This window comes from Sinohyriopsis cumingii, chromosome 4, assembly GCF_028554795.1.
Source record: "Sinohyriopsis cumingii isolate HCF-2022 chromosome 4, ASM2855479v2, whole genome shotgun sequence".
Lineage (NCBI taxonomy): Eukaryota > Metazoa > Mollusca > Bivalvia > Unionida > Unionidae > Sinohyriopsis > Sinohyriopsis cumingii.
In genome coordinates, this window is record NC_142964.1 from 147,403,592 (window position 1) to 147,413,677 (window position 10,086).

The 10,086-nt window shown below is 38.8% G+C and overlaps 1 protein-coding gene across 3 annotated transcripts in view; it reads left to right on the plus strand.

Annotated features, from left to right (window-relative positions):
• Nucleotides 1-4,912: 4,912 nt before the first annotated feature.
• LOC149802295 (uncharacterized) overlaps nucleotides 4,913-10,086 on the plus strand; it is a 117,510-nt gene continuing 112,336 nt past the window's right edge. For 2 of the 3 annotated variants that reach the window (XR_016420805.1, XM_089956721.1), the window contains exon 1: nucleotides 4,913-5,969. Coding sequence is in view for 2 of the 3 variants with exons in the window: in XM_089956721.1 (XP_089812847.1) it covers nucleotides 5,659-5,969 (311 nt within the window). In the remaining variant the exon portion in view is untranslated. The remainder of the gene's footprint in view (nucleotides 5,970-10,086) is intronic. The other variant, XM_089956722.1, reaches the window with a different exon arrangement.

The following is a 10,086-nucleotide window of genomic DNA, read 5'->3' on the forward strand; positions in this document are numbered from 1 at the left end:
TTTCTCACAGTAATAACCGTATCCCAGGAATCCGGTGATACTGGTAATGGTATCGAAATGGTCATCGTGATGATAAACATGAATGTATTTTCCGTCCTTAAAATCTTGCCCTCGAAACAACAGAGGCCCGCGCACTTCTTGAGGGTACACTTTCAAGGTGTATCGTGGAGCTAGGGCATCTTGCAATTTTTGCATCTCAGGAATGCCACAGGGTGTGTCTTTGGACAGGCCAGCTTGTTGCAACAGGAGTTCTGCTTCGTTTCGTTGTTTGGCTCTGTCCGATTGTCGAATAGTTTTCCAGGTTCTTTTCCATTCTGCCGTGTCGTTCTTGTTGGCATAGGTTCGTCCCACCACGATGGCACGGGCTAAACACATCTGGTCATGAGGATTGTGAATTTGGACAAGGCTACGCTTAATGCTGCGAAGGTCGTTCACCAATAACATCTTTTTGCGTCCGGTCCCTTGAGGAGGAGAGACGTGGGTCATGTCCAATGTGGCTTTTCCATCGGTGATGTCAAACTGGTCATTAGATTGTTGCACGTGTTGAATCTTGTCCATGACTTTGGAAGCGGTCAATTCTGCAGGGGTGCTAAACTCGATCCAAACAGGGGATTTCAAACCGTCGTGTTGTATGGAAAGTCTCAAGCGATCGTCTTCTTTGGGTTGACATTGTTGCTTGAGTGCAGTGAGCAAAGAATCCCACACCCCAGTGATAAACACTTCTGCTTTCTCTAACGGCACTTCAGCCTTGAAATCTTTAAACTTCACCGTGTATTTGTAAGCCGTGGTTCTAAATTTTCTAGAGGAGCGCTTTTCCGTCTCTCGAATGGAATAGTACTTTTCAGGGTTGACTAAGGGTGGTGAACTTGGTTTAGAGGGTTCGGATTCTGGTTCACTCATGTCCTCTTCAAAATCACTGGCATGAATTTGTGCCAAGATTTCAGCCCTGGTACGAGGCGATAGATCACGTTTCTGCCTCTTACTTTCTTCTTCTTTCTTCTCGAATGAATTAGATCGTTTCATCTTGAAAGCAAAAAGTCAAATGACTCAAGTTCAAACACCATGAGCTACTTTATAGTCATAGCAGACCAGCGTATATAAAAGGGTGTGTGTCTTGTCCTTTCACTATTCATTTCACTCTCAAGCCGAGCACAACGATGGAAGAGACTAACCAGATGGAACGTTTCGTCAGAGCTTTGCGAGGGGTCATTAGAAAATTCTCTTCAGACCAGCCTACCGACTACTCTCCTTCCTTTAGAGATAAAAGTCAAGATACTTGCTATATCTGTCAGAAGAAAGGGCATTGGTCTTCAGAGTGTCCAGACCGTCAAAAAAGAACAAAAACAGGGGCTAAAAAAGACAAAAGTCAAGATACCTGCTATTATTGTAAAGAAAAAGGTCATTGGTCTCCAGATTGCCCAAAAAAGAAACAAGAGGAGTCAGAAGAAAAGAAGGATTCTTCAGAAGAAGAGAGGGATTCTTCGGAAGAAGAGAGGGATTCTTCAGAGGAAGAAAGCAGACAGGTGAAGAAAAAGAAACAGGAGAAGAAAAGAAGAAGGGAAGAAAGTGAGGAGGAAGAAGAGGAGAAGAGTGTGACGGTGAAGAAATTCAAAAAACAGAGAGACTAAACAAGGAGACAGAAGAAGTCAATGAACTTTTAATCAAAGTGTTGTGTTGTGAATTGTGAATTGGATTGTAACAATGGATAAAAGAATAAATGAATGATATAAGGTAAGTGTCTTTGAGTTTTGATTTTAAAATAAGAAGCTACACTCATGCACTCATACAAAGACACGTACTATAGGGGTAAAATGGGTGGGTTATTTTTTTTTTTTATTTTTTTTTTTTGAGTTATTGGCAAATTGAAATTGTATTTCTTTTCGAGATATGTGGGTGGCCCTGAAAAGGGCCTTTTTCTTTATGGTGTAGGGGTGAGTTTAAGCAATCAACTTTAACTGCCTTAAGCCTTTGCCACGGCCAAGGCCTACTTCTGGACTGCGTAATGTTGATGATGATGATAATGATTGGGTTGAAATCACTAAGGGTGGTACGGTAGGCTTAGTCACAGGGTTGACGTGTTTGGCTCGGGAAGGTCGTATTCTCTTCGGTCGTAATAAAGAAGTCTGATACATTTGTTTCAGACTTCTTAACTCCGCTAAAATGTCCAACAGTACCGTGACCGTTTGATTTTCACCCTCTTGTTTCTTTGTTGCTACTTCTTCTTGCTGTTGTTTTTTTCTTACCTCTTCTTCTTGCTGCTGTTGCTGTAGGAGAAAAGCCTGTTCCGCTTCCTTTTGTCGTTGTATAAATTTCTCCAATTCTTCTTTCTGTCTCTGTCTAAAATTCTCCACTTGTGGTAATGAAGAAGGTAACGAAGGTTCCGGAACAAATTCTTGCGAGGAGAGAAAATCCACAAAATCCCAATTCACCTCTTCTGAAAGTAAGTCCAGGTTCCCTTGGGCGGTCTCCCCTGCTGGTGCACCCCATTGGATCGTTTTCTGAGTTTCCGTCATGTTGAATCACTGTCGCATAGATTGACTGCACACAAGCGCTAGCGAATCTATATAGACTACGTGACGTCACAGACTGCTCTCTTCGGATTGGATGCGGGCTGACTGAATTCTGTAACGCGTGTTCGGATTGGTGAATGAACTCAATCCGTTTCAATCCTTTCTGTCCCTATAAATAAGCGCAGTTCACTGCATTGATTCACCTATTCTCGGAGCCTCAACATGTGGACCGACGTTGAATCTTCAACCCTTGTGTCAACGATGATGTTCAGGACGGACATGCTCATGTATGTCCGATCCAAGTGGACCGTTGTCCACAGGACCACCAGCAGTTTGTGGATACGAAGAGTCTACATAGAGAGACAAGGTTGCCTCAAGAGGACTCTGATGTATGGCCCTGCTGTAAGACGAAGTTTGAGGAAAAGAAGATGCCACAGATGCCCTTTATGTTAAGGGCATATTAACATAAACCCATAGGCCCTTTTCAGGGCCAGCCATATTTCTCGAAAAGAGATAGCCTTTCCATTGCCTACCCCTTTTTTAAAAAAAAATTTTTTTTAAAAATTTAAAAAAAAAAATCCCATGTTCAATTTCCATTGACGCTATACAGTCCCACCCTGTTTAAATTCCTTTGACGCTATACAGTCCCAATTCCCATGTTCAATTCCTCTTGAGGCTATATCGTCCCACGATTTTTCTCCATGTTAAATTCCCATTGAGGCTATATGTTCCCACGATTTTTCTCCATGTTAAATTTCCATTGAGGCTATATGTTCCCAAGGGTGTTTTTAATGCTAATTCCCATTGAGGCTCTAGTATCCCCATTCACTACTATTGTGTAGTTAATGCCACTGTGAAGACTTATAAAATCAAATGTGTAATCATGAGTAAAAGCCTTGACTATTTAGAAAGAAAGCGTCGCATTACCACTACATTCAAATAATATAACTAAACTCATCCCACGAACTGAAGGAAAAAAAATTTGCAAGAAAAATTAAAAGTACTACAGGGTACCCCAAGGGCCGAGAAATAACTATTTCCGTTCGCCCGAAAAGATGTTTTCGAAACAAACAAATGATTTTCATTATCACGAATAAATTTTTCGAAACAACGACATACGTTTTCCTTCGTTTGAACAGCGAAGTTTTGTTATACAAATCTTTTCGATCTTTGAAACATACTCTCGCAGTTAAGTAAGTCAAAATATATAACTGGAAACAACGAAATTCGCTGCTGAGAAAACACAATTAAAAACATGTGAAAGATCAATATTATATAGAAAAAATTAGAATGAAAATATTTTATTATTTTGAAAACAATCATTGAAAAAAGAAAAAACTGGAAAGCAGAAGAGAAATTTTCATTATTTCTAAAAGATGCTTTTGCAAAAGAAATCATATTTCTAAATAAGAAATAGATTTTCAAATATTCGGATAAATATTTTTCAAAATAACTAAAACCGACTTAAATCTTGCTGTTTTTAAAACATCTGAGTAATAAAATTTTACCTGTAATTTCGATAAGTTTTCTTTTCTTCGTAGATATAAAACATTATATATTCGGTGACAGTAATACTTTCACAGGGAGTAAGCAGAAAGCGCGAGCTATTTCGCCAAGATCTCATAATTGAAAAATTAAGGATATAGTTCATGCATCGTGTTATAAGATCAAGTCGAGTAACAACACTTGTTAATGATCCCATATATCATTTGTTCAGGCGACCATTTAGTGTACGCATTACTGGATACATGAATTCAACTGTATCGTGACGAGGGGTCCATCAAAATTGTACAGTTGTAAGGGGTCTGCGGGCGAATCAAAGTAGACTCGTAGCTAAATCTCAGACGGCGGACGAAATAGTTAATTCAAAGGTAATCTTGCTTGCCATCTCCGCTATAATGTAGCCACCCTGCCTCTAACTGTATATGACCATAATCAGTACACAATGCTAACGTGTAAAATGTTCGCCGTCAGAAACTGATACCCTGTATTGGCATTTTCAAACGCTGTAGAAAAGGCATGCTTTGCTAAAATATACATATGACCTCCTTAAGGACTCCTCGTATCACACTACCTGTATTCCCTAAAAGAGCCTCTATCGGTTCCCTTTCAATTGCCTGTTTATCAGGTATACATCGAAGAACTGTCGTCTGCATGCACGAAACTTGTTAAATGACATACACAATAAACACTGGCATGTACATTGTTCTACATTCTATATCGAACGGGTAGAACGAAAGGAACCGGTATTTTGTACAATAGCACAGTTCACGGTCGCATCTAATTTCATTTCGTAATATAATAAAAACGAATTCTTCCCTAATATGACTGTATATGCTTCTTTCAGTTTTGGTACGAATGGGTATGGCTTGGATTTTTACGACCAAAAGGTTGTGTTGCAACTCCAGAGCAGGTATGACTTTTTTTTTTTTTCGATCGATGGACTATTATCACAGGTAAATACAATCAATGATAGAAAACTGGAATATATCACTTGACCCGTATATCAGTGTTTTAACCTATCTAAGTGAGCTAAAGTAACAAAACTGTTGTTCACGATACTATCTGTCTACAGTCATCTTTCAATACATATACTGATACAGGTACAAAGCGCCATGAGCGATTTTCACTAACCAACACGGTTTCACGGGCGACTGAGCGAGATTTTCCATTGACTCTCGACCACTTCTCGTCAGTGGGAAGTCAAGCAACACTCAGATGAGGAAGGTCAGAGATTGTTTTAAACAGCGCAGAGGCGAACAGTGTCATAAAGTACACTTTGGTGAAATCATTCTTTAGAGTGAAAGTTCATTTCCTGTTACTAATAGAGGATCTTTGTTAATCGCTGAAACCCTTGTTTTCATTCGTCAAGTAGAGATTTGTTTGTTTTGTTATCACATGTGTTCACCTATGTATACGCTAATACTGTGTCAGTGGTGTATACATTCTGAATCGTCTTCTGTTGAATAACTACACACTACGCTTTCAAGCGTTGCGAATAATCGAGAGCGACAGAAAAAGGAGACCTTGGTCAAACGCTGTGCTATTTATACCGGTTATTGACACTGAGAACGGTCACTAATTAAAGGTCTATATCTGGACGGGAATTTCACCAGGAAGTGTTCAAACATTTTAACCCTAGGAGAAAATGAGTCTTCGGAAAACAAAACTATTCAAAACAATCCAGACTGGAACCACGGAGGCCATCCTCAAGTGTCTCTGGGATTACCTCAAAAATGGAAAAGATCCCAATGTTCGAGATGAAGTGACTGGAGGCACATTGCTTCATATTATTGTAGAGAATGGTGACCGCTTTTGCAGTGGGCAAACGGTGTCTGGTGTCTACATGTTGGTGTGCAAAGACATTGATATTGACTCTCAAGACAACAAAGGAGAAACTGCCCTCCACAAGACCATGCGAATCCAAGGCGGTTTCAGGATTCTGTTGGCCCTTATGAGGTAGGCAAATGTCTTTTAATTCTTCTTGCAATCATCCTGTGGACACCCTACGGGGTCAGAACTTAACTATAAAGTGAAAACTCAGTATTACAGCCAGTGGTTATATCAGGGTCTGGGTGTACCATCTCTATCTTTTCCGATTAACCGTTTTATCCCATGGTCACTTATATGTTTGTAACATAAGGACTAGACTCCAGTTGCTAATATGCAAGGATTTGCTTACGTCTTATTGTTTTCCTTGCCTTCAAATTCTCAAAGCTATAGTCGTAGAATTTCTCAGAATTAATCTTGCAAAATCTTGGGACAAATATCAACGTGCTGTTGGGAATATCAGATTGAATTTACAAGGAAAACGGTACTCTCCAAGATTTATAAAACGAAGAATCAAACACTAGTTTCAGGAAAAGTATTCTTACTTGGTATTAAACTCGTACTGTAAGAAGAACCTCTACAGGATGTAAGCCTTTACCTCTTTTTTGATGAGGTGAGTGTCGCATACATTTACATGGTGTGTGTGTGTGTTATCTGGATTTTTAACGTAGCTTTAACAATTTTTCAATCGTATCGCTACGATGTCTGCAGTGTGACAGTTTATAGTTATGTCTAGCACTGGGTCATCATGCCGCAGACATGTAGCATGATGTCCCACCCAGTCACATTATCCTGACACCAGGCCGACCAGTCCTAACACTAACCTCCTCATGCTGAGCGCCAAGCGAGGCAGCTGTTAGTACCATTTTTGTAAGTCTTTGGTATGACTCGGGGATCGAACCCATGACCTACCGCATCCGAGGCGGACACTCTAACTACGAGGCCACCGCAGTGGTCTTACATGTTTTGTCGCATACATTTACATGTTTGTTCAAAAAGTAAAACAATCAAGCTTGTACCTTCACCTTTGTTCCAGAATCCACAAATCAAGCAATAAGGCTTGATTATTGGCAAATCATATTCAGATGTCTTATTTACTCTTACTTTGAAATAACTATGTAGACGTTAATATTCATTTCACAGTCAGTACTTTATTTTGCATACATTCGTGTAATATACTCTCTCTCTCTCTCTCTCTCTCTCTCTCTCGTGGTCTTCAGACTAGAACCTCGTTTCCAGAAGTGATTTACTTAGATTTTTATCATTTATCTTGACATCGGAGCAAATAAATTAAACATGACAAAGCATGGGAAACTATTAATGTATTGTTGGAACCTACAAGATACACGGTACTCTAAAACTTTTAGAAAATAAACGAGTAATTAAACTTCATCCAACAAGGTTGTGGTTGATTCTAAACTAGTGTTTACATGGTGTTAAAATCACGAACATACGACGAATCTAGGTATGATTTAGTCATTCATTTTTAATGCTTATTATTATAGGAAGAGTGGCGCACCTAATGCTCTGGACCACAAATGTATGTTATGCAACAAAAAACAAGCTTGTACCTTCATTTTTAATCCCGTATCCCTGATTCAAGCAATAAGACTATAAATTTTAACGAATCAAAGTGTGAAGCAATAGCCTTCACTTCAAAATGACTATCGATTGTAGACATTGAAGTAATATACTTTTTTGTAATTTTAAAAAGACAATCTGTCTTTGTTCTTAAGTTTGCACGAAACTTAGACGCCTTATATTTGACGTCTTACAGACATGGCGTATTTCATGTTTTAAGTCAGTACTTACTGTCACCATACATTATTTCACATAGAGTGATAGTCTTTCTCTCAAACAGCTTGTCTAAAAGAGAGAGAGAGAGATTCAGCCATATTTGAAATAGAACAACGTTTTAATTCTGTAATTTAAGACGTGGTAAGCAACAGAAAAAAGCTATTTGGGGCTCTTATTTCAGATGTCCCGTACATCTAGGTTTTAGTTATTTGCAACTAAATATCATTCGAGAGTGTAATATGCACGTTTTTTGCATGAATACTTTAGGGTTTGGTTTCAAAAAAAGGAATAATTGTCGATGTGTTTCAACATTTTGGTGCATCCTGAATTTATAGTCAGCTATATAATTCCGGTTGAAAAGTTTGAAGGAAACATGGTCAGCTGTAATAAGGCCACGTCCAGTTTCTGTTTGTTGAGCGTTCATCAGCTTCAAAACCCCTCCTATCTATCATATAAAATACACACCAGTAGTTCTAAAACACAGTGGGCAAGTACATAACTTACGCTGTTTAATGTTGTAACATTTTACACAAATGATATTTAAAAAAAACAAAAAACTTTCGCTGATCAAAACAACTCAAAAAAAACGATTTCTTTGCAATCGTTTGTGGTACAAAATTTTCGCATTTATGAAACATGCAGTAATAAGCAAACTAGATGAATATAAAGTGTGTGTGTGTGTGTGTGTGTGTGTGTGTGTGTGTGTGTGTGTGTGTGTGTGTGTGTGTGATTTAGTAAAACCTACTCGGTCGCGGACGCAAAATACAAAGAACTCAGCATGTCTTAATGCAGATGCCAGTAAGACGGAGGTGATGCAATCATCAACCTTTCTGGGCGGTTGCATTTTCTGTGCGAGGTATAAAATTTACAAATAAAAGAAAGAATTTAGAAGCAGTGACACAAATCATATGCAGATTAGAGCATTTACAATTAATACTACTTTTCTGTTCACATAAACTATATACAGCGAGCGTTCAGGTGGCCCAAATGGTTGGAGTGGCCGCCATGGATGTAGGAGGTCGCGGGTTAAAACCCCGGCCGAGTCATATCAAATACTTATAAAAATGATAGTAGCAGCTTCCTCGCTTGGCATTCAGCATTAAGAAGTTAAAGTTATAACTGCTTGGTCTTGTGTAAGGATAATGTGACTGGATGGGACATGATGGCCCAGTGCAAGATATCATTATAAACTGCCACACTGCCTACATCGTAGCGATAGGACTCAAAAATTGTTAAAGCTACGTTAAAAACCCAATATCTCTCTCTCGCGCGCGCGCACGCACACACACACACACAGAACCATATACCGCTGTGACACCCTCAGAAATTCGTATTAGAACACTCTCCGATTACCCCCACCCCATCCTACTTCAATGCTCTTGGTGCCATCGCTCGATGGTTCAAGTCTTTTAATATTTAGAACTGGATCTCCTAATGCTCCCACTCCAAGAATGTTTACCTTTATTTAACACTTGCGTACATGCTTATGTCCTTACATCCACGGGGCTAACGTTTGATTTAATGTGGACGTCTCAGGCCCAGTTCCGTTAATAAATTGATTGCTTTGTTTATCAGTGGACTCTCAGTACTATTATTTCAAGACTTTTGGCCTTGAACTTTGATTTCCTAGTTCTTAAAACAAGAGGACATTACAGTTATGCAAATCAGATGCCAGAATAATTTCTACTTAGCTAATGATCCCTTGCTTAAACCAAAACTGAAATAAAGGAAATAAAAAGTTTCCGTGACGGCAGTCGATTCTATTTAAAGAATTTGTTAACTACAATGTTCTTTTAGGACTCACGGTACTAATTCAGTTCCCATAGTAAACCTATGCAAACACCATGATATTAAAAATTCAATAACTTAAAATTTCTGAGTGCTCATATCCAAATCTATATTTATCAGTGTAGATGAAACCTGGATGTCAGCTTCTATGTAGAGGAAAGGATATGAGCCGCAGCATTTTCTGAACCTGCATGTGTTTGAACTATTGCTTTCAATTCCGCACCAAAGAGACGGGTGCTAATTTTAGTAATGTATGTTCCAACTCATGACTGTTAAAGGACTGAAATTCCATCAATAAAACCATGTGTCTATTTGTTTTCAGTTACAACTAGGATAAGCTCTAAAAAGATTCTTTTTCCTAAAATATAACGTGCATTATTAACCAATCATGGTCAGCCAAACCCATATATACTCCACTTTAGGTTCACCCATTTCCAGGCTGGTTCTCATTTTTCCATATAATTAGTACCGTGTGTCCTCTAGGCCTAAGACATCGCTTGCGGCCGCTCTAAAACAATGTAAGGAAACAATGTTGAACACAGAAAACTGGTTAATTTATAAGCATTGTAAGTTTCGTAATCACACATTTTGATAAAAAATTTTAACATACTGTAAAAACAAAATGGACAGAGATCGAAACGCTGGAAATTTTTCTTTGTCT